The 24,103-nt window shown below is 40.6% G+C and overlaps 2 protein-coding genes across 2 annotated transcripts; both read left to right on the top strand.

The window, feature by feature from the left end:
• Positions 1 to 1,902: 1,902 nt before the first annotated feature.
• On the top strand, positions 1,903 to 2,982 carry LOC140577456 (olfactory receptor 1G1). Its single transcript, XM_072697442.1, has one exon. The coding sequence runs from the start codon at positions 1,903 to 1,905 to the stop codon at positions 2,980 to 2,982; it is 1,080 nt and encodes a 359-aa protein (XP_072553543.1).
• Positions 2,983 to 12,952: 9,970 nt separating this feature from the next.
• LOC140534900 (phosphatidylinositol 4,5-bisphosphate 3-kinase catalytic subunit gamma isoform) lies at positions 12,953 to 22,683 on the top strand. Its single transcript, XM_072656493.1, has 10 exons — positions 12,953 to 14,911; positions 15,126 to 15,191; positions 15,306 to 15,531; positions 15,634 to 15,728; positions 16,450 to 16,596; positions 17,401 to 17,491; positions 17,788 to 17,918; positions 18,268 to 18,379; positions 21,015 to 21,172; positions 22,426 to 22,683. The coding sequence occupies exons 1-10, from the start codon at positions 12,953 to 12,955 to the stop codon at positions 22,681 to 22,683; spliced, it is 3,243 nt and encodes a 1,080-aa protein (XP_072512594.1).
• The last annotated feature ends 1,420 nt before the right edge of the window (positions 22,684 to 24,103 follow it).

The following is a 24,103-nucleotide window of genomic DNA, read 5'->3' on the forward strand; positions in this document are numbered from 1 at the left end:
CTAAGTCGAAGGCTGAGCTGCGTTGTTTCAATGCCGTGAACTGTCAGATTAATGTGACTAAAGTCTTTGTGAAATTAATGCAACCTTGCCGAGTAGGTTTTGCCATCTCTGTTACCTTCTTCCTGTCAATAGTGCTGTTAAACTCACACAGCTCACACACCCACAATTAAGAGTCAACAGGTTACTCTATATCATAGATTCAGATGCTGAGACTTGTTTGTATTGCATTACATAAGGGCATACTGAGTAGCCACTTTTACTTTCTGCCCTTTGACTTCTTTCCTATTTTGAAACTGTAACAGATAGAAATAAAAAAAAGTAATCTTGCTTAAAATATTAAAGAAATGTGTCATCTTTAGATTTAACTATTCACAATACAGAAATTCTGACATGGGATACTCAAACAAAGTGTAGCAATGTAAATAATAAATATAACAGTGTTAAATACATATTAAAAAAAAACAAAGACAAATAAAGTTCTTCTAAAAAGTGAAAAGAAAGTAATAAACTGTACATTTTTGGACATAAGTATTGGGACATCTACATATTACACCTTCAGGAGCTTTTCTGAAATCAAAAAAGGCATGAATATGAAGCTGGTCCCCTTTTGCAGTTCCAACAGCAGGTCTGTAACTCTGCAGTTATTGAGTCAGAAGAGCGTTGGAGACCTTTAAGCACTATGCGCTTCAGCACTCACTGACCCTGCTCTGCAACTTTACGTGGTCTGCGAGTGTGCTGTGGTTCCTAAACGCTTCCACCTGTCAATAATACCACCCACAGCTGAGGCTGGAATATCTAGGAGGGCAGACATTTCACCAACTGAGTTTTTGCAGCGGTGCCATCTTATTACAGTATCAGGCTGGAATTCAGGGAGCTCTTTGGAAACACTTCTTCTTTCACCAGTGTTTGATCTTCATCGTTAAAAACAAATTAATACTTAATAGTTACATACAAAGCAAATGTAGAAAGTAGCCTCTTCTCCAGTGTTCCTTCTATCACACATGTTTAGACTCGGATCAAATCAAGTTAGCTAATCCTGTGATAATCAGCCATACCTCACACCAGAGACGTGACATTTACGCGTCTAGTAACGCGCTGATACATTAGCCCAGCCTGCCTTTATTGCCATTGTATGTCACACTACACCAGTTTAGAATCCGTGAACAGCAGAACTGCAGAAGAGAGGGTTTGGGAAAATGCATATCTGTAGGAAGATCATACCGCAATACTCACTTTCCACAGAATGGACAGAACTGCGTCCCTTTTCCTCGGTGATGCGCAGAAAGCAGGTGCAAAGCTTATCACCCACCGGTCAGCAGCACAGGAGTCACTGGTTTATCAGCTCTGGCAGCTATCGTGTCGGTTTCAGCCTCTACATTTAAATCTTTCTGGCATCCCTGCTTCTTCAAAAGATTGTACTGAGGCAAAAAAAGCTATTCTAAAAATGGGAAAATTGGAGGTTCCTTTATAATGCATGCGCAGGTGCAGGAGTGGATAATCCATGGTTCCAAAAACAAGCCTTTTTCTGTACATTAGAGCATAATTTAAAAATACGACCCTGCAGAGGTGCTTCCTTTCTTCTGAATGAACTAATTACTAAACTCACTAACTAATACATAAAAGCCACGTCGTATCGCATAAAAACCCATATGTACCCCCGAAGCATTAAATGTGGTTTGGGTGGTTTGTAAGCTCCACCCACATCAATGACAGATCTGTAATTTTGCGCCAAATAAATAATTAAATCCAGTTTTAAAAACTCACGCGCTCCTGAGCGAGAGCACAGCTGCAGAACCAAGCGCAATGGAGGGAGGAGGGATCGCCACTCCGCTCAGCATCTCTCCCTTTACCTGCTGAGTCGCGCTACAGTCAGGGACCGAAACGTTTGAGAAGGATCATGGCATGGCTTTAAACCGCAACGAGACGTGTCCCAGCCTGCTGGAGACCATCAACACCACCTCTTTTGCAAGTTTGCCTGGGCTGGAGCATGGACACTGCCTCTTCACCTCCATCCTCCCTTCAGAAACAGCAGTCCATTTGCTGGTTTTGATCTTTGTGGCACTAATCGTCTTCTCCCTGCTGGTGAACGTATGCGCTCTGCTTGGCCTCGGCCGCTCCGAGGACCTGTCCTGGGAGCCACGCTTCACCTTGCTCAAGAACCTCATCCTAAGCGACCTCCTTCTCATCCTGAGCCAGGGTCCCACCATCATCACCTGCCTGCTGATGAGGCGCACCTTACCGTACGGCATCTGGTGCCTCATTCAGTACTTTCTCAACACCATGTGCATCTTTTGCACCATCCTCACCATCACCTGCATGGCGCTGGAGCGATACCTGTACGTATGCCAGGCCATCTACTACCTCCACATCCTCACCTCCAAACGTCTCCACCTCATCATTGGGCTTACCTGGCTGCTTTCGCTGACAATATCAACCATCAACGTGCTCCTCATGAGTGCAGGGCACGAGGCTGCATTGGTTGGCCAGTCTACCACGGGGCTCCTGTGCGAGCCGGACACCCTGGAGGTCCACCTGGGCTTCCCCCGTGCCGTGGCCATCTTTCGGAAGGTGAGCGGCTTCACACTGACCATGCTCTGCATCCTTTCCTATTCGTTCTCCTACTTTCGCATATACCAGGAGGCTCGCAACGCAGTGCAGCCCTTCCAGCAGGTGAATCGCAGGGCACGCAACACAGTGCTCTTCTACTGCTCCATGTTCCTGCTGCAGCTGCTCCCCGTGCTCCTGAAGATCGTGACGGATGCTCTGTGGGAGCTGGAGGGCACTGAGACCATGGCCTCCATGCTGATGGACTCTCCAGGATGGACCCCTGCTGGAACTCTGCACATCATGCTGCTGGTTCTTCTGCAGGTGCCTCCATGCATCAACCCGCTGATTTATGGACTTCGCAACCAGGAGGTGAGGCAGTCTCTACCCAGGTTAATCTGGTGGAGGAAGCACCAGGAGGTGGCCATACTCAACTAACAAGAAATGTCCTCTTAATATTGGTGGATGTACTGGTTTGGTCCACTGAAAAACATTAGGGGGTGGTATGCGTGCCATATCTTCATTCAGAAGACACTCATCAACGTACATACTTGATTGCTTACAGGTCACAGCATGATACTGTATAAATGACATTCATCAGGCATAAAACAATGGGTTGCCTTGATGCTTCTATTTTTGCAGCAGATTGTTTAAAACAACAATTTCTAAAGTACTGAAACCTTGAATATGCAAGTTTTAGATGATATTAAATTCCAGCAACTGGTAGTTGCATCTCTGCACATTATGGAGAATGATATCACTGCCAGTCCTTGGAATTAGTTCACTGAATTGTTTGCCTCTGCCATTCTGATTTTTCTTCTACCTTTTGAATGTAGCTTTCTAGGATGGAGAAAGCTTCAAATTGATGTTTCCTTACTTTGGAGTTAACGAGTTTAAACTAAATAACATTACTAATAATGTATGGTGTACTTTATTGCTGTGAAATGTACTGTGGATGTCGTTTGTAGATAATGCACATTAAAACATTTTTTTAAAACAATTAATATCACTTCACTTGGATGGTTCATTGTAGCCTCGTAGATGCTCACCTGGCATTCAACTGACATGCAACTGAACTGAATGTAAATGATCTACTGAATGTAACCCTACACCTAACCCTTACCCTAACCCTAACCTTACCCTTACTCGTTAATGGTTAACTTAGGGTTAGTTTAAAGGTTTTGGTTAGGGTTAGGTGTGTTAGCCCCAACCTTACCCTTTAAGGATTAGGTTAGGGTTAGATTTAAGATTTAGGTTAAGGTGAAGTGCAGGGTTACATTCAATAGACAATTATTTACATTCAGCTTAGGGTTTAGTTGGACTTAACACAAATTCATTTGAATATCAGTTGAATGTCAGGTAAGCATCTACGAAGCGTCTATAATAGACCATCCGTGTAAAGAGAGACCAAGTATTTTTGCAAGAGATGAACAGAATACTTTGTTGTTCATGAGAAATGCAGATTAGTGTGTGTATTCTACTGGCCTTTTTGCAATCTAAAAAAAGTCTGGATTGATATAAGAAAAATATTGTTCAGGTACACTGCAGTAACTTTATTATTTTATTTTATAACTAATTTATTTTAATAGCTAGCATTGTTGTGTTGTGTTTTACCAGTTGAAGCTATTTAATATCTAGTAATGTTCTTGATTGATCTTCAGGTGTGGCTTTGATTGTCTCAGTAATGAATGATGTATGTGTTCTGTAATGTGTGCAAACCTATGTTTTTAATGTATATAATTCCATAAGAAATTATGTAATTATAGACAATTGTTGCTGTTCCACATCCCCCCCTGTGCTACAGAGAGCTAGACAACAGCAATAATAATGCAAAAATAACATACACAAGTGCATTTCCTGAAAAAAACAATTGGACCAATTGTGCAACTGATGTTATTCCCTGGTATCACGAGTGTTTTGTTGGTTAGTTGCTATGGTACATCACATGGTTGTTAGTAGTTGGACATGCTGTTCCAGGTGGTTGCTAAGGTGTTGCTACGAGGTTTTTATGTATGATATCTTGGGTGGTTGCAAGGGTGTTTGCTAGCTGATTGCAGTGGTTGCAGGTGGTTACTAAGGTATCTCAGGTGATTATTAATGTGTTGCTAGGCAGATGCTGTATTGTTTCAGGTGGTTGTTAGAGTGTTGCTAGGCAGTTACTATGGTATTCCATGTGAATGCTAGATTATAACTGGGTGATTCCTATGGGTGTTTGCTAAGGTTGCCAGTAAATCTGACTCTGAGCTGATATAATACATATCACAGTAAGTGACTTCACTTAAACTTTCTGAAGATCGAAACATCATATATTGTAGCAAGAAAAATGATGATTAGCAGATGTTTGACTGTTATGACAGTATTGAATGTAGGAAGGGCACTCAAAATGACATTGGGCCTCATTCACCAATCGTTCTTAATAAGTAATGTCTTAAAAACCAATAACACAGTTTTCACCAAGATTCTGGCATTCACCAGTGTTTTCTAACTTGGGCTGGTTCAATTTACGAGGACAGTAGTATCTATCATTTGAGGAGCCTAGCTGCTAACAATCATTTTTCAAGAACAAATCTAAGAACATTTTAGGAAGAAATGGGTAAATGAGACGTAATCTTTTTATTAACTAATTAAAATAAATATGCATATAGATGAATTTAATTCACTGTGATATGAATAGAAATCTAACTGTAATTATTGCCACCTGCTGAGTGTTACAGCTTTCAACTGTCCAGACTTGACCAGGAATGTTAAATTGTTCTTACTAGATAAACCCTAAGAAGTCTATGATACGGGTATTCTCTTTATCGATGGGTTGTGCTCGATAGTAAGATGCATAGTATGCATTTTAATATACCTGATAATTTTACATGTTTCACATTGTTTGTGACAGAGCGATCATTCATGTGCTGTAATACGGAGAATGTTTCATTGGTTTAATTAAACACTACCTCCCTGGTGTGTGCAGTGTGTGCAGCAATGTGCATTTTCAGTGTATGTCAGCTGACTAGATCTAATCATCTTATTTAGACAGAACAGTTATACAGTCTTGAAATGAAATAAGAAACCCTATTTCACACTATTCTCACTGCGCTACACAGCTGCAGTTCGGGTTGTAGGATCGATCCTTGCTCTGGTCTCTGTCTTGGAGGAGTTTGATGTGTTCTCATGTCTGCATGGGTTTCCTCCAGCTGCTCTGTGTTTTTAGAGCTCCCAGAAATACAAATGGTAGATGAATTGGCCATTTTAGGGGTAAGTGATAAGAGGATGAATGGATAGATGTTTAGATAGGATCTGTGCTACTTTTCTGTGTTTTATGTTGCAGTTCATTAAAATGTAGACCATGACCCTTAAACACACACACACTTAGTAGATCAAGTTATTTCTTAATGAATATCCAATGTTAAATGACTGGATCACTGCTTGGCCTTAAAGCTACATGAGAAGTTGAATGATGTGTTTTTGTGTATCCTTTTTTTTTTTTTTGGATCAAATTTTTAAGATTAATTTTAAAGATTAACTTATTTAAGATCTTCTTCAAAGTTACAGTATTGTTTTGGAGGCCTTTCCACTAAGTAAAAATGTTTAAAACAAAATTTATATGCTAGTTTTAGCTGATTGCAGACTACATAGACCAAATACATTTGACTCATATCTAGCCATAACACCTTAAACATGCATTTACTCACTGTAAGATGCAAGTGATAATAAATATGCTTTAAAATCCCAAATTAAAATTGGCAGTTTTTACCATAAGTTGGTGCTAAATAGTTAATGTAGCTTGGAAGCTTGCAATATAAATTCCAGCTGTGGACTGTAGACTTTTCCATTAAAATCACAGTGGTTCTGGAAGCGAAGTGGGAGTGGGAGTGATGCTGGCCTATAGGTCACGAACCATACAGACTACGACCAGAGAACCACTATGGCACAAACAGTGAGACAAACACTGAGTCAAACCCCGCAGCAGAACAACTGGAGGTGGGACAACAGAGAGTCACACCAACCTCTCTGGTCAAACTCTGAGGCCAAACCAATCAGAATCTTGCTTCAGGGAGGGGCAGGAAAACATAGTCAAGCTCAGAGGCAGAGCCTCCCAAATAGTAACGTCAGCGTGCGTTTAGTGAGAACTGCTGTACATCATTAATCCAGTAAATGTTTTACTAAGAAATAGTTGACTCTGTTCATAAACAGGTTTTTGAGACATGGTATATTTTAAATTAGATTATAGCTTGGACAGAGACTGTCCGTAGAGCTTAGAGTTAGTGTTCTGTAACGTCAGAGATCTGGTGGTGTTTTCACAGTCAGAGAAAGTGGTCATTTCGTCAGTCAGTCAGCGTTCCACTAGAACAGTTACTGATACTTCTCCATTAACAAACTAAACTTCCTGCTTCCTTTCAAATTAACTGCACACAGTGTTGGGTTTGTCAACACAAACCAGTCAACCCTCTTAAAAAACTAATTCTAGATCAGCACTTCCACTCCTGAATAGGTTGTGAATACAGCTTATCTGAAAGTCACATCCATCTGGTCTGAAAGCAGGGCACAACTGCAGAACGACCATATTGCAGGAGTTTAACTTCCCACTTGACAAATTACAAGTTCTAACACTAACAGGGTTACAATCTGTATTTAAAATAAATAAATAAAAAGTCAGGGACTCTCATAATGGCTTAACAGGGAAAACACACAAATCTGTTCTTATGCAAGTTAACTTGTACTTACAGGTTTCACAATTTTTTCAGAGAACACCAAAACCATTGCAGATAATCAGGTCTTTTCCTAGCCACTGACATATCAGAGCACAGCTAAGCACAGGCTCCTTTTAAATGAGCGACCAAGGAGAGAAACTGCAAACACTGCATGGAAATTGAACTGAGTCAAAGGGTATTCTGGTGCACAGTATGGCCACTGCAACTCATACTACCCTTAGTAGCAGTGGTGAGTGGAAGCTTTCTTTGTAACAAGCTCTGGACAAAGGATTTTAGTTAGTCGCACAGAGTCATTCAGAATTACTGCATGCAGGCAGGGAAGTAAGCTTGTTCACTCAAGCTGATCATGCTGTGAATAGACACTAGCACATTTCACTTGAATAATTTTAGGGCATTGGATAATGAAGTTCTAACACTCATATGGTCAAATAATAAAACCCCAAGTAAACCTTATTGAAATATGGAAGTTTCTGTTCACATGTGTCTGATACTACAGAAAATTCTACACAAAGTAGAAAGAGTGGGGTGGGGGGGGGCTTTCAATGAAAGTCAATGTAAAGACTCGCCAAATAACTTAGGATCACTTCCATCAGTCAGTCAATCATGAAAACTACCATATTCAAGTGGTGACGTAGTAAAAGACAGATAAAGCTTTGGTTTCAACATTGTGGTCTTTTGAGTCAAGAAATAATCAAGTGCCCACACGGTTTACATTAAAGTTCCCATATTTATTGATGCATAATTGCAAGCTTTTGACCTCTTAAGTGAGCAACAAGAAAACACTCCAGGACCATGACCAAGACACAAATCCAACTACACCAAAAAGATCTAAAACATCATTCCAAATGATCACATTAGGGGTTGGTTCCCCTCAGACAGGGGAAAAGCCCATCAGAGGAAACCAACTACACTTTCCTTTCAATACAGAGTTTCCATTAAGAACACCACATAGCCCAGGCAAGACAAGGATTAAATCTCTGTAGGATTAGCCTTCAGCTATGTTTCAAATGAGACATAAATAAGTCGCCTCTTAGACAAATACAAAAACATCCACATAAAACTGACAATAATTAGACTTTAACAAAAGACTACGTGTTTGCACGTCTCATACGAGTGAAAGGGGATCGAGGGACGGTCAGTGGACGCGTGCTCTGCTTCAGCACCAGTGGCTTGTACCTTCTCACTGGGTTAGCTCTGAATCTGGAATCCTTTGACCAAAAAAAAAAAAAAGGGGAGGGGGGGGAGAATGAGTAACTCTGAAAGAAGCAGGAATGGTAAATAGATTGAATGAGCAGATTGATAGAGAAGCCATTACCAGGAGGCTTTCCTCCCTCAGCTGATCCAGCCTCATCTCACGGGCGACTCTTTGCAAGGAGTCACGTTGATCAAAGGAGAAGGGCTGCTGTTGCAGACGGTCCACTTGCCTTTAAAATATTTTTTTAAATTAATAATTTAATTTATTAATAAATAAAAAGCACATCTAGTTGTGACATACACACAATTATATATACATAAAATATAATAACTTCAGGATGACCAGAATAACTGAAAGTGAAGCACTTTCAGTCACTTTTTAAAAATGTGACAGGCACACACTAACCTGGATTGAGTAATGAACACTGGGTGTGAAGCACGTGGAGATGAACTGTTGAGCTGACTGGACGGGTGGGCTGGTGAAGATGAGCGAGCAGCGTGTAGCCCACCTACAACCCGACAAACCACCAATGAGAAAGCTGTCCATCCAGCTAAAGCTGCAGTGGTAAAGTGAAGTGCACACAGCTGTGGGATTTACTTGTTTCAGAGTCCCCGTTTCTCGCCATCGGACGGACAGTTGCCACTTGACATGGCCTGGAGCCCCACTGAGTTTTCCATCTGCCAAATTCTTTTGTTTCGGATTTCTGAGGCTCTAACAGGAAAAAAAAGGGGGGGGGGGGAAACTGCCACAACTAAAAAAAGTGAATTCCTGGACATTCGTGAAACAGTTTATGGGACCAACCTGATTCAGTATAACCACTGACATCGCATTCAGCCATACTGCTGAAACATCCCTCGCTGCTTTCAGCACAGGTACGATCGTGTGCTTTTATCGACGCAGGTTTGCCAATCTTGAGCAGCGGGTCTTGACCAGCCAGTCAGAAAGACGCAGCGATCAGGTCGTGAGGATAAAGGTGTTATATCAGCCTCATTCTTCTCCTCTCCTCTAGCTTGACAAAGCCTTAATAAACTCACGTGTGACAGGATTGGCTACAGTTTACACTTAAGCTTCACCATCACCTTTAAATGTGAGAAATTCGGAAACGCAAAGCTAATCCTTTTCAGGTGCGGCCCCTGATTGGGGGCGACGGCGTGCTGTGATTGGTTGGCCTGATGTCGGCGATTGAAGTAAAGGCCCTGCTGTTGGCCTTTGTGTTTTGGACCGGCTACTGTTATCTGGCCTAATGAGCTAATGGTTGCTGTGGTGCAACCGCACCGCACCGCACCGCACCGCACCGCACCGCACCGCACCGCACGATTTAGGGCGCGTCTGTGTGTCTTTGCTATCGTAACGCCGGGCATGTACTAAGTCTCTTAATTATTCATAGGTGTGTTTTGGGCGTAACGTGCAATGATCACTTGCCATTCCCTTTAAGAGCCAGGTGCGGTCTGACTTCAATGGCGTATCGCATCACGTGGTCTGGGAAGGCTTGCTAGCGCCTCGCCTCTAGAAAAATGTAGCTATATTTAGTATTCGGTTTATTATTCTTATAAAAGTTTGCATAGCTGCCAACTGGCACGCGCTAAAGATTTGTGCACAGGGACATCTGCGTGTCCATGTGTGCGCAACAAGCGTCTGCCTAGGTTGTTTGCGGTCAGTGGCGCACTTCTGTCTGGCAATACGCCAAAAAATTTCCTGAACACACCTCGTTTCGAGACCACCACGACATTTACATTTATGGCATTTAGCTGACGCTCTTATCCAGAGCAACTTACAAGGTTACTGGTATTACAGAGGTGGGCCAATGTAGTGTTAGGAGTCTTGCCCAAGGACTCTTATTGGTGTAGCGCAGCACAGTCACCCAGACTGGGAATCAAACCCCAGTCTCCCACGTGGTGTGGTAGCTCACTGGCAGGTAGTGGTGTTATCTGTTGCGCCACACCAACCAACGACCATCGCCGTAGATTGATTATATATATTTTTATTTTTTTTTACCTAGAACACCTACATCTAGATTCAGCCACACTTTGGGTAAACCTGAAAGACCATTTAGACCACTTTTTTTATTAACCCAGCCAATCTTAAGTGATCTTGGTTACCTCTTGTTTCCTAAACACTGAAAAGCCACAAGCAAAATCCAGTTAAATATCAGACTCCTTGTACAGAAGAAAAGATTGGACCATCTGAAAACTGTGATCCCGCAATCTGACCCATATATTGCTTATGATCATGTTTAAGGTCTTTATGTTTTATTTAATCTGTGTTCACACAAAACACAATAGTGTCATTTTGTGCCGCAGCAGTGAGAGGAAGGGTTTTAGAGGAGCTGTTTTTTTGTGTTCTTCTCAGGTGAACGGAATGGGGAAGTAAACGTCCAAACCGTGTAAACAGTATCATCACACTGGATGTTTACTGAAGGGGAAATCATTTGTACACATTCGAGCCATAGAGACTGACCAGGTACAGACGCAAAAACCACAGGTAAGACATGTTGATTCAAACAAAGATACTATTCTACTTAATTCAGTTCAACTTTATTGTCATTATACTAATGCAGGCTTGTACAGCACAATGAAACACTGTTAGGCTAAGTCTCTGGTGCAGAATAGGTAGAGCATACAATAGTGCAAGAACAAAACACAAGTCATGAGAAGTACAAAGACAATGAATACAGTAAAAACAAAAATATACAAATATGTGCATGTGCAAATGCTTGTATAAGGTTGTATACTAACAGGAAATGGAATAAATATGTACAGCGGCGATGTTCTCGGCTTGTAAATGAAGAGTAAAACAGGGAGTTCAGGAGTGTATGCTGAGGTAGAACAGCCTGGTTTTGTCATCTGCCTCTTGTGCCTAAACAGAGTGTAGAGTAGCAGTAAGTTCAGGTAGGTACTATTCAGCTAGCAAGTACAGGTGACTGTTCTAAAGGATGATGTAGAGAGTAACTGCCAGTAGTATGAAAGCGGTTTAAATTTAAGTGAAACAAGACAATACAGTGAAGAATGTAATGTTAGTCATGGATGAATGAATCAAGTTGTTTCAACATGTGCAGTAAAACAGCTTCTCTTTTCTGATCCTTCTCTGAAATCTGCCCTGTCAACACCACAGTTCTCCAGAGTACAAAAGTGCTTTGCTATTTATCCAGGAAAAACCTCAGCTTGTTTGAATAGGCTAAAAATTCAAAAATACTTCTATGCTTAGACACTACTACACACAAGTCAATAAGGAGACCATAATACTCTACACTTCACATGAATGTTACACTTACAGTGTAAGACTTTTACCTAGCTTTACACGGGTCCAGACTGATCGTTTGGAAGTTATGTTATCAAAATGTGGCTGCATTCAGCGTTTGACACGAGGAAACATTTTTTGACAGGACTTAAGTTCTAATCCAAACCTGGCACATTGTTTGGGAGATGTGGCAAAACTGGTTTGGTGAACCTCTGTTGCCTCCTTCTGTCTTGTTTATTCTAGCAGCGAGGAATGGAACGGCAAAGATTTAAAGAGGTCTAGTGTACCTGGTGGAGAAATAATAAAACTTGTTAGATACACAATGAGTCTGTTTCCCAGACAAGGATTTAGCCTAGACTTGGACTGCAGAGCATTCTGAATGGGGATTCCCCTTTGAACGTAAAATTTAATCTAGGTCCAGGCTAAATCCCTTCCCGGGACACCAGCCATATATGTTTAAATGTTTTTGGACACCCCTTCTAATGAGTGCATTCAGCAGCTGTGGAGCAGTGGAACTGTGTTTCACTGGAAAGATGATGGTGCTCCATCCAATACTTTTGGGATGAGTTATGAGTTTGGGATGAGGTAGGATGGTGAGCATCCATATTATCTGTATATCTTTTATGTAATCACTTTCCTTTAACTGTAAATTAATTAAAATAAGACCAAGTATTAAGACTGAGACCAAGTACCACGGTCGCGACAAACTGTATTGTTACTTTCAGGATAAAAGCAAGATAAAAGCTGTTAAAAACATTGATGTTGGCCACTGGGGAAAAACATACTCTTTTAATGTTTATCGTCTTTTAATCTTTTAATGTTTGGCACATAAGATCACATAAGAACAAGTCTTAAATGCCAACAAAGCTATTTATATATGTAATTTTATTATATTTATATTATATATACATATATTATATTTATAGTATATATAGTATATAAATATAGTATATTTTATATATTTATTATAACTTATTGAAATATATTTGATGCATTAAAATTAGTGCCGTGATATAGGCCTTTGGTACACAGTAAATTAGCTTGTGTTAAATCAACACTGTAAGTGTTCATTTTTAACACTAATAGTGTTGATTTAACACTGGCAAATTTACTGTGTAGGTAGTGGGAAATGGATGATTTCAAATTATATTTAGTTATTTGCAATATAATAGTTAATATTGTTGGATTGATACAATTAACATGAGAACTTTGTCGATATTTGTTGGTGGAAACCCTCTACATTTCTGATGATTTCATTTTTATTCCTGCTAGTATGCAGATGCATTGGGAGAGATACCACCGGAAAGTATCCATATCTAAAGACATTCCTGAGCATTTGTACTGCTCTGACAACAGTCTAGTGTTTATGTGCAAGTTATCCATTAAAGAAGGCGTCAGAGTTGCAGAGGACCATGAAGTTGTACAAGTCAATCTTCCAGCTCAGTGCACTGTCCACCAGCTCCGCCTGCAGCTCTGTAAGGTTGTACAGGAGACCAGCAAGCTTCCAGATCCATTTGGGCTCCTGGATCCTGAGAAATACACTCTGCTGTACACAAAAGGTGAAGATGAGTTTGAAATTTATGATGACTGTCAAGTGCTGCAAACACTGGATGCACCCTGGTTCCAGGATGCTAAAGGACATCAGTCAGTCTGGATCACAGTCTTGGCAAGGCAGGAAAACTCAGAGGAGAAGATGTGCTACCAGAGGCTTCTGGATGATCTAATTGGATTTGATTTAGACAGTGCAGCAACTAGTCGTTTAAGTGAGCTGAGTTTTGCCCGTAGAAAGTTTGTCACACCACGCAAGGAAGAACTAAGAAGGCGTGATCATGTGGCATATGCCACAGAGCCCTGGACAACTTCTGCACCAGTATCAAAAGACCAGCAAGATCAACTCAAGCGCAAGCTACCAATAACTCTGCATTATGGTAACACAAGCGTTCCCATTAAGGCTGATTTGCATAATACCCCTGGTGATCTTCTCAAGGCTGTTTGGGAATCAATGCCTTCAAGTGGCCAGTCCTTTAAGAAATGGACAGGCGGCCATGTTCTCAAAGTCTGTGGAAGAGAGGAGTATTTGTCTGGAGATTTCCAACTCTCAGACTTACTCTGGGTCAGACACTGTCTTAAGAATGTGCTGGAGCTTCATCTTGCAGTGGTTGCTGTATCGTCACTTCCAGATGATACCGTGAGAAAGGAAAACTGGCCTCAGGTTGACAGTCTCACAGGTCTCTCTAGTTCCCATGAAGAAATATCACTGGTGGGCAAGGAAATTGAAGAGATTGTAATGATTTCACTTTGGGACTGTGAGAGGAACTTTAGGGTGAAGCTCCTAGGATTTGACATCCCTGAAATGCCAGGCAAAATCCCAGAACTTGTCCATGTAGAGGCCACAATTATTTATGGCAGCAAGGTAATATCTTCAGTTTGTTCTTCATCAAAGGACTTTGCAGAAGAGGTTCTGTGGAACACCTGGCTGGAATTTGATATGCCTCTTAAGGTTATACCTCGTGGAGCTAAACTAGGCTTCACAATTAATTCCAGCATGGTTGGTACCCTCTCTAGGAAATCCAAGTCCCCTACCAGTGGATCCAAAGTTCCAGACTTCAAGAAAGCAAAAGGGAAAGTGTTATATTTTGTAAACCTTCAGCTGATTGACCACAGGTCTCTTCTAAGCCAGGGCCTACACACATTGCATATGTGGTCTTTCCCAGAACAGGAAGAAGAAGCATTCACCTATGAGGCAGACAAACTCTCTACTGCCACAAACCCTGACGTGGACAAATCCATGGCAATCACGTTCCTGCTTGATCGCTACAGCTTTCCTGTTGTTCTCCCTCATAGCAGAAGGTCTTCTGATGTCATGGCTCCTCCTAGTGCAGCATCTTCTTCATTAGGTCTCAGCTTGCCTCTTCCTATGACTGAATCCTGCCCGTCCTCTCCAGCAACACCTACAGTTAAAGACCGTCTAAGCAGGTTCAGGCAGGAGAGTGTTCGATATGCTTCAAATCTCCCACAGTTTCTTCGCACTGTAGACTGGTTGCAGCCTAGTGCTGTTCAGGACGTTCACTGGCTACTGGGGCACTGGAAGCCTCAAGACTTGGAATTGCCAGTTGCTTTAGAGCTGCTGAGTGTTGACTACATTGATGAGAAAGTCAGGAGGTTGGCTGTCCAGAGGCTGGAAATGATGTCTAATGAGGAGGTCCTGAGGTATCTGCTACAGCTGGTCCAGGTAAAAAGGCATTAGTAGTAGAGTCTCCTGATTAATTAGTGGCCATCCGAGTTAAGATTTCTCATTCAACTAGGATGGCCCCCAGTAGGCTACATCTGACATGATGATTCGTAATGTTCTTTACTGTATATTACCCAGTGCCTGTTTTACATATTCTTCATTTACATTTATTTTATGAGCACTGTCATGCTGTGTCCCATCTTCTTTCCTATAGACCTTGAAGGTAGAGCCCTACCATGACAGCTTCCTGGCAGGTTTCCTAATCCAACGGGCACTCAGGGTAAACCAGTCTTAATTTAGTCACTCTGGGCAACTGGGCACTGATTTAGTCGTTTTCTTCATATTGTCAGACTTGCTGTGTGGCATATTTTAACTTTTACAATCTGTTCGGCAGAGCAAGCGTGTAGGACATTTCTTTTTCTGGTACTTGCGGAGTGAGGTGGCAGGTTGCCCATTTTTCCGTCAGAGGATGGCAGTCATATTGGAAGCTTATCTTCTCGGCTGTGGCGAGACCATGCTCTCAAGCTTTCAGTGCCAAGTTCAAGTTGTCAAGATCCTGCATGATGTTGCCATCAAGGTGAAAATGTTGTATCCAGAGAAATCTTCTCTTTCACCATTAGGTAATAAGGACAGTTTCTTTCAAACTTCCAAATGACAGAAGAACAGAAAAACAATTATATTGTGCTCAATAATAAACTAATGTATTATTTGTTCCACATCAGCTGCACTGAAACTGCAGGAATTGTTGCTGGAGCATAGCTTTCCTCCTGATTTCCAGGTGCCGTTTGATCCCCGGGTCAGAGCGGGCACCATCCTTGTGAGTTTTGTTTATTTGTGTTTTTTGTAAGATATATTTTAGACTATATTGCAGTGGAGGGAGATATAGGCTGTGGTGTGCGTATTCTGTTGGTATAGTGTTATCGAAGTTGTAAGTGATCTGGCAAAGTCCTGTAAAGTGAGCTTGGAGGGAAGTGGGTCTGGGACCAGACTTCACTGTTGAGCCATTCAGAGGTGTCGTGGGCTTAATTCAAAACACTGACAAAGGGAGGTGCCTACCTGGTGAGCTCTGTGAAGAGGTTGCAATGTAGTGGGTGATTGGCATTTGAGTGAGTGGAAGATTATGTGTAAACTTAACTGGTAGGTATAGGATCTTGTCAGTCCCAGAGAAAGTGTTGCTGATCGGATCATAATTGTGTTAGGTGTATGGTTCTGTTATTTTTGCAGTAATTCAATGCAGAAGCTAATTGTTTAACGATAGGAAGTGTTGCTGATCAGATCATAAATGACCACAGCAACATAAGAAGTGAGGTGTTTACCTGATAGAGCTTGAGATGTAGATTGATGATTAGAGTATGGGGAAAGAGATGTGTCCAATGTGTAACCCCTGTGCAGGATTTTGTCATCTTACTGAAATATTTCACTAGTCAAAACCTTTGCCACAATTCTGAAAAGTGTTCATTTAAGAAAAGTCTTGATTTTCAGTACAGCCCCAGTACATTTTATGCTTTTAATCAGATCTAAACCACACTCTTTAACAGCTGAAGGAATGTAAAGTGATGGCCTCTAAGAAGAAGCCACTCTGGCTTGAGTTCTCGTGTGTGGAGTCAGAGGCACCAGCTGGTCCTCCAATAGGTATTATCTTCAAACAGGGCGATGACCTCAGGCAGGACATGCTCGTCATCCAGGTAATTGTTATTCCGATATTTTTTTACATAAGTTGTGAGGGCCTCCATGAATCGCAGTTTGCCAGATGCCCTTTCTTGGAGCACTTTTGGTGGGTACTGACCACTGTATACCAAAAAACCCCCACAATACCAGCCTGATGTTTTGGAGATGCTATAACCCAGTCGTCTAGCCATCACAATTTGGTCCTTGTCAAAGTGTCTCAGATTCATATGCTTGCCCCTTTGTCCTTCTTCAACAATCACCTTGAAGAACGGTCAGTTGCCACTGTAAATGAAGATAATCATTGTTTTTCACATCACATTTCAGTGGTACTACTGTTAAGGCTGATTGGTGTATGTGCCAAGTTAGTTTAGTATAGCTCCATAATGTAGAAATTGTCTATTTAGGTACAACATCTGACATGTAATGCTTCTATGATTTATAGATTGAGAAGAAGTAAATAAAAATGAAAAGATTTAGAAAAGTAGTTTGATTTCTTTAGAAATTCTGATTGTATTGCACCTAGGCACCTATTCAATCTGACACCCTTCAGTAAAACAGCCTTGCTGAAGAGTGTGATATTCTTATTTTCAGGCTTTACGTATATTCAGATTTGTTACTTTATATTTAGTTTAATACAGATGTGTATTACCATTTATATATATATATATATATATATATATATATATATATATATATATATATATATATATATATATATATATATATATAAATTTAATTGTATATATAATTTATAATGTTTATTACCTTATTAGCTTGTTGCATAAGAGTAACAACTATACATGGTTTATATTGCATTTTAGACGCTAATGGTGATGGACTCAATTTGGCAGGAAAATTGCTTGGATCTTAACCTTGTGCCCTATGGCTGCATATCTACGGGATATAATATAGGTAACTGGACAAACATAAGTCTCTTGATTGAGCACAAGTATTAAATAGCCATTTCCTACAGGTTCTAGTCTTACATATTTTTCATTTAGAATATTTCTGTGATAATTCATATTTACATGAACATTTTTCATTTAGAATTATTCATGATGTTTTTTGTTACTGTACTTTATATCTAATAGACATAATAGATGTTCTGAGTGACTGCTTTTCGTAACTGAAATGATATTGACCCTGTAGACTCTGTAGAAACTGAAGAACTCACTCAAGCACAATAACAGTTTTTTTTTGTAATGCAGGTATGATTGAAATTGTGAGAGATGCGGTTACCATTGCTGCTATTCAGAGAAATCAAGGAGGGACGACAGGGGCATTCAAAAATAATGCTCTTTATGAGTGGCTCAGAGAGAAATGTCCCCTGCTAGAGAAGGTATGACAATAGATGATACATTGAATAGACATGATTTAAATGAATGCCTCCACTTCCAAATGAACAAAACATGAGCACAGTTATTGCCGAATGTATGTCAATTGAAGGCCAAATCTTTGGAAAGGACTTGAATATACATTTTTATTGTATTCACTGAATACACATATGCATTATTGACTTGTGTGCTATTCTTCTGTGTGAGGTTAATCATTCATTCCTCAAATCCCTTCCTTAAAGTGCAGCATCTTTATTTTCAACTGTAAGCAATAATCAGTGCTGTTTCAAGCCCAGCAGACTTTCCACCTCTCACTTTCTCTCTCTGTCTCTCTCACTCTCCTTGATGCCACAGCAATACCAAGCCATGGAGAAGTTTGTCAACTCATGTGCTGCTTACTGTGTGGCTACATATGTGTTGGGCATTGGTGACCGCCACAATGACAACATCATGATAACAAACCAAGGTAAGAGTAAAATGGGATGAGGTGAGTTTGTTTAAAATGCATCAGTTTGTTTCAATAAATGTACTTTCACAAGTTCAAGCAAGTAACAAGTTTGATAAATGTCTACTGTTAAGAACAGATGTAGCTTTAACAGTACTTTAAACTGACCTCATACTGTGCAAAATGAGATCTGGCATAGTTGAATGAGAGGCCTGCTGTAAAAGCGCGAGTTAAAGAGTTAACGTTGATTATGCTGTATTAAAGCAATTGAACACAATAGGGAATGTGTTACACGGCCATTAGTGTTTCAGTGCATGTATCCAACAGGTTGGAAATGAAATAAAACAAGAAATAAAGAAATAAAACTCCAAACTCGGCACCATTATGTTTTTATGTTGACAGTTTCTTCCACCAAATTATAATTTCTCAACAGGTAGCTGGCTGCCGCACCGCATTACGAATTGCACTTACTGTACAGCCATCGTATAGCCTCTGTTTCAATAAATGTGCTCTCACAAGTTCAAGTTGTTTGATAAATGTCTGCTGTTAAGAACAGACGTAGCCTCAGCACCTCTAAGTACTGTACTTTAAGCTGCACTCAGAAATGACTCTTGCTGTGTTAAATAAGACCATGCAGTGCTAAACATGACATAAGCGCAGCTCTATAGGTCAGGGTTGATTATACTGAAGTGTCGGTGTAAAGGAACATCCAACCAAAGACATCCATCTTGGGGGGAAAACAAAGAGATCTTTATGTGAAGCCAGGCATAATGCCTTATCTGCAGGCCTGGATTAGCTCATGGGTTTGAAAAATTAAAAAAACGTAAAAGATAATTGTGTTAATTGACAGTAAATAAAGCAATATGATTGGTACAACTGGGTAGTAAAGTGCTTGTTGACTGAAGGTGATTGTCAACATAAACGGAAGCAAAGAGAAATAGGAGTGGAGGCAGTAACTGAGTGGAAGCACAGTTTCTAACAGTAATTGAAAACTGTGTGTTCACAGGTTTTTCTCACTGTTTTTTTTTTTTTGTGTGTGTGTGTGTGTGTGTGTGTGTGTGTATTTATTGTTGAATAGCATTCGTTTTTTATCTGGATCATTCCAGATTTAGTTCTGCCGTCGCAGCTCCTGAGTGAAAAGCTTAAACTGGGACAGTGACAGGTTCAGAATTCTGACCAAACCAGCTGTGGGTAAAATGAAATCATAAAGATGTCCATTTTCTGTTTATGCACAAAGTAAATTAGAAGTTGAAACTTTAACAGGTTGCTACTTTGCTCAGCATTAATCATCAGTAGAGTGATACAGTGGAAAAACTGGGTTGTCACAAATAACAGCAGTAGTAGAGGGCCAATCAAATTGTGTGGCTAGGGCTATCTGTAGTTGGCTGCTCATGCATACAGAGTCATATTTGAAAGAATGGACCAGTAAGACAAATTCTTTTGTAATTGCTAAATGCTAAATTTGGTTTAAGATCAAAAGATAAACATAAGATGACAGACCAGACATTCAGCTTTTATTTCCTCATATTTACATCAAGATGTGTTCAACAACCCGTTCATTTTCCAGCAGAGTGAAATTACTGGAAGATTTAGATAGTAGATGTTACATAGTTAGATGGAACGTCAATGAATAGCTTGAATGTCTTCTCTTAGTATGAGCCCTGTTTTTTTTTTTACTGTGGAGAATGCATGTGTTGCTAAAGAAGGATAAACCTACAACAAGACTTGAGAGTCTGGGGGGGGGGGCAAATTTGTTTGTAGTTGAGTAGTTTGTAAGGGTCATAGACTCCGATGTTTTGCTTCAGAACTTTCTACATTATTCCACGGAAACTGACTGTACACCAGAAAGTGGAATGAGGTTACATAGAATTGAGATTTTGAGTTTGTGTTTTTTGGTCTGAGTATGTCTGCACCACGCCTCTGAAATCTCCACCCTGCAGAGCATTTCAAAGAACCTCAGTGACCTAAAATGCTGTGTTCTTGTGGGCAGGAGGTCTTGAGTGGTCGTGTTTGAAGCTCAGCGCTACGTGCAGTTTAAAAAGAGTGAAGATTGTTTCCAGAGCAAGAAGGTCTGCATCCACTTAAAAGTGGTGGGGCATTGCCCCAGTACTTTTAAAAGTGTTGAGTCAAAAGCCTACTCATCCACATGGTCCCATCTATCAGTGCCACTGCTCAAGCAAAACCAACACAGAAATTTGGAATGTCCTTAAAAAGCAAGAAACTACTGGTGTACTAACAACTGCACATCGAACAGGCTGGTCAAGGACAACAGCAGTTGATGATGGACATATAGTGAGAGCTAAGAAGACAAAAACAATAATCAGTAGTCAGTAACAACTTCCACAGGGTAGAGGTGAAGGTATCACAGGTCCACAGTTCTAAGAAAACTTCACGAGCAGAAATATAGAGCCCCTACCACATCATCCAAACCACTCAGCAGTAAAATTGGGATGGCCAGATAAGAACTGGCAAGGAAAATACACAGCTTAGCCACAAAAGTTCTGGAACAGAGTTTTATGGACTGAGGAGACCAAGATTGACCTCTACCAAAGTGAAAATAATTGCTAGTTGAAAATGGAAATGTTCCTTTAGCATTACTTCAGTTGCCCTGAGTTAACTCTGTTCTTCTTCTTTTTTCTTTTTTTTTTGTCCAAAGGGAATCTGTTTCATATTGATTTTGGACACATCCTGGGAAACACCAAGAGTTTTTTGGGTGTGAGTAGAGAGAGAGTTCCCTTTGTCCTCACTCCAGACTTCCTGTATGTCATGGGCAGAGTGAAGGGGGAGTCAAGCCTCTATTTCCGGAGGTTTAAGGTAAGTGTTTCTCTGAAATCTTTTCCAAAAGCTTCAGGCAGAGTGGTGTACCCACTGTTGAAACACTGAATCTTATATAAATATATATCCAATATATATAACCATATATTGGACATATGCGAACTGAAAGGCTATGTGGTTAATACTAGAAAGCAACCTGTATTGGAAGCAACCCTTCATAGTCATTTAAAGAAGATCAAGTTAACAAACCTGCATTTTCCAGGTCACATAGGTACTGTTACTTGTCACCTTTTCACATTTTCTGCTCATTTCTACATCAGAGTGAGCAAGAATCCCACTGCCCACTTGAGAAAAGCATTTTTTTTTCAATTAACTGACAGTTACCAGGATACTGCCACAGCATCTAAATATGTTTAGTATAGTTTTATGTATGTTGAGTATGTGGTGTATGTGGCAGTGTAATGAATCCAAAGGCTGAGATGCAAACAAAGTCATTAAGGGTGATTTTATGTGCAATAGTGCATAGTAGAGAAACATGCTACGTTTCTTCTTGGACTGGTTTGCCTAACAATACCTTGCATGCATCTCTCCACCCATTTTCTAACAATCGGTAAATAATGAACATAATTTATATCAATTAATATAGTAAGACATTTAAAGACAGATTTACATTAGCAAGATAAACAATATCAAGAAAAACGCACACACACGTTCCCCAGCATCCAGGAGAAAACTCCTCAGACCAAGGCATAAAAAGGCAAGTACGGGAGGCCGCCAAGCTGTGGAAAGATCCGAGACTCAAAGTAGAGGGATTTCAGCAGCAGGCCTGTGAAACACCCAAGCAGAGATGTAGAGTCACATTGACGGCCGGTCTAGCTGCAGCGTAAAAATTTCAGTGCCATGTCAAGAAGTGCCTTTCAGCCAACTGGAAAATTTTATATCAAACATCTTCTCAGAACTGTTGTAAAACAGTGTCTAATGCATCGGGAAGTGTTTTCATAACCAATTCATGTTACAACTTTACGAGATGTGGCAGGGACATTTAGGGAGATGTGTTTAGGGACATTAAACTCCTCAGATATCTGGTTCCATTCGCCACCGCTGTGAACAGTTTTCACCAAGATTCTCTATTACATTGAATTTCACTCCAAGCCACTCTTATTGACTTTGTTTACTGCTAATCCGGCAGGATTTTTCATGATTTCTTTGGGGGTTTTTTATATATAAGAAATGGGATTTCCCTTTAAGCTACCATACCTTGGTTTCACTTTGTTCTTTTCCTTCACCTGCAGGACATTTGCATCCAGGCCTACTTGTCCCTGCGCTGCCAGTCCCGCCTGCTGCTCACACTCTTCTCCCTCATGCTGCTGACGGGTATCCCTGAGCTAAGCGCGGCTCAGGACCTACGCTACCTGCGGAATGCACTCCAGGAGGAGCAGAACGAGGAGGAGGCGCGCCAGCACTTCCTGCAGCAGATCGACCACTGTGAGGAGAAGGGCTGGACCGTCCAGGCTAACTGGTGGTTCCATTTAATGGTTGGAATTAAGTGAAGCAGATAAGAAATTTGACTTTAAACTGTGCCTGTTGAACCTTTGAAACCTACAGTCTGCATTGGGGTTAGTGCTATGTTCAGCTTGAACAAGACCAGCATAGGATGCCATGAATGAAAGATGTGGCAGAGTGAAGTTGTAATGAATTATTTGGCTAATGGTCTGATCTGAATAAAATTATATGATTGACACATTTATGCATCATGTTTTCCGATCCTAGGTCACACAGGTGGCTTTAACACCTCTAAACTTCAGTATGATTGTCTTTTTAGTCACATAAGCTGCACTAAAGCAGCATTATGCAAGGATTGGCATGGGGGCTCCCTCTACATTCGGGAAGTGTAATAAGCGCTTTGAGCCACCATTATAGGACATGCTTTAACAGTGTATTTCCGGCCTTGCTGAGAGACACATGACCATTACTGATTAATATTAAATGATTTTACATGTATTAGTCACACTGGTTGTGCAATGTTACGTAATTTCCGTGAGCGTCATCTTGCCCATTTCAACAAGTTACATTGTGCAATAGCAATGTGCGCTATTTTCTGTATTACAGGTCAGTGGAAAATCAACATGATTTATAAGCTGTTATTTTAACAGGAAAATGTCATATATATTTACTATAACGTGAGTAACATGACTTTTGCCCAGATGTGCTTAATTGGTGGCCATTCTCCAATAAAGATGGGTAGAGGGTGATATAGGCTACAGTCAATAACTGTAAATGACAGTGATGCATTTTGAACTCCTAGTAGGTCTAAAAGGTAGAGCATGTTTGTCAGTTCCTAACTGTGTTGCCAATCAAAACTTAACACTGAAATTAGACCAGTACTAGAATACTCCATACACACACACACACACACACAATTCTCCACTACTGGATTAATGTAGACCTGAAAGGTAGAGTAGTGCTTTCCTTACAAAGACTGAGTGGTAGTCATTTCAGCTAAGGTCCCGTTTGGTATCAGTTTTCTTACATTGGTCCTCAGGTCAAAAGTGCAAGAACCTCAGTCATAGAGCATCTGGCAGTGTTGTTGTAATAAGACTTTTATGCGCATAGAGGGCACTGTAGCTCATGCTCACTATCCGCATGCGCATGAGGAGATATAGATGCAATGACTTGACAATGACAGTGGTAATTTTATAATGGTTAGTATTTTTGAGGCATGCCACTCACCAGTCTGCATGGGCCTGTGTTGGCTTGATGTCTGATGTTATGTGCTTGTCAGTGTGTATGTGCTCATGCCATGGATGTGCCTGAGGCAGAATCTGGTCAAGCTCATGTGTGAAGAAAATAGTGAAATATTGATAATTTAGTGACTGTCAGCAAAGCATATCAATATATAACTATTACTTGCTTATTTTGTTTGTCCTTGAAACACAGACAATATAAACCTTACTATTTCATGATAAACTG

Source organism: Salminus brasiliensis, chromosome 14 (genome assembly GCF_030463535.1).
Source record: "Salminus brasiliensis chromosome 14, fSalBra1.hap2, whole genome shotgun sequence".
In the NCBI taxonomy this organism is placed as follows: domain Eukaryota; kingdom Metazoa; phylum Chordata; class Actinopteri; order Characiformes; family Bryconidae; genus Salminus; species Salminus brasiliensis.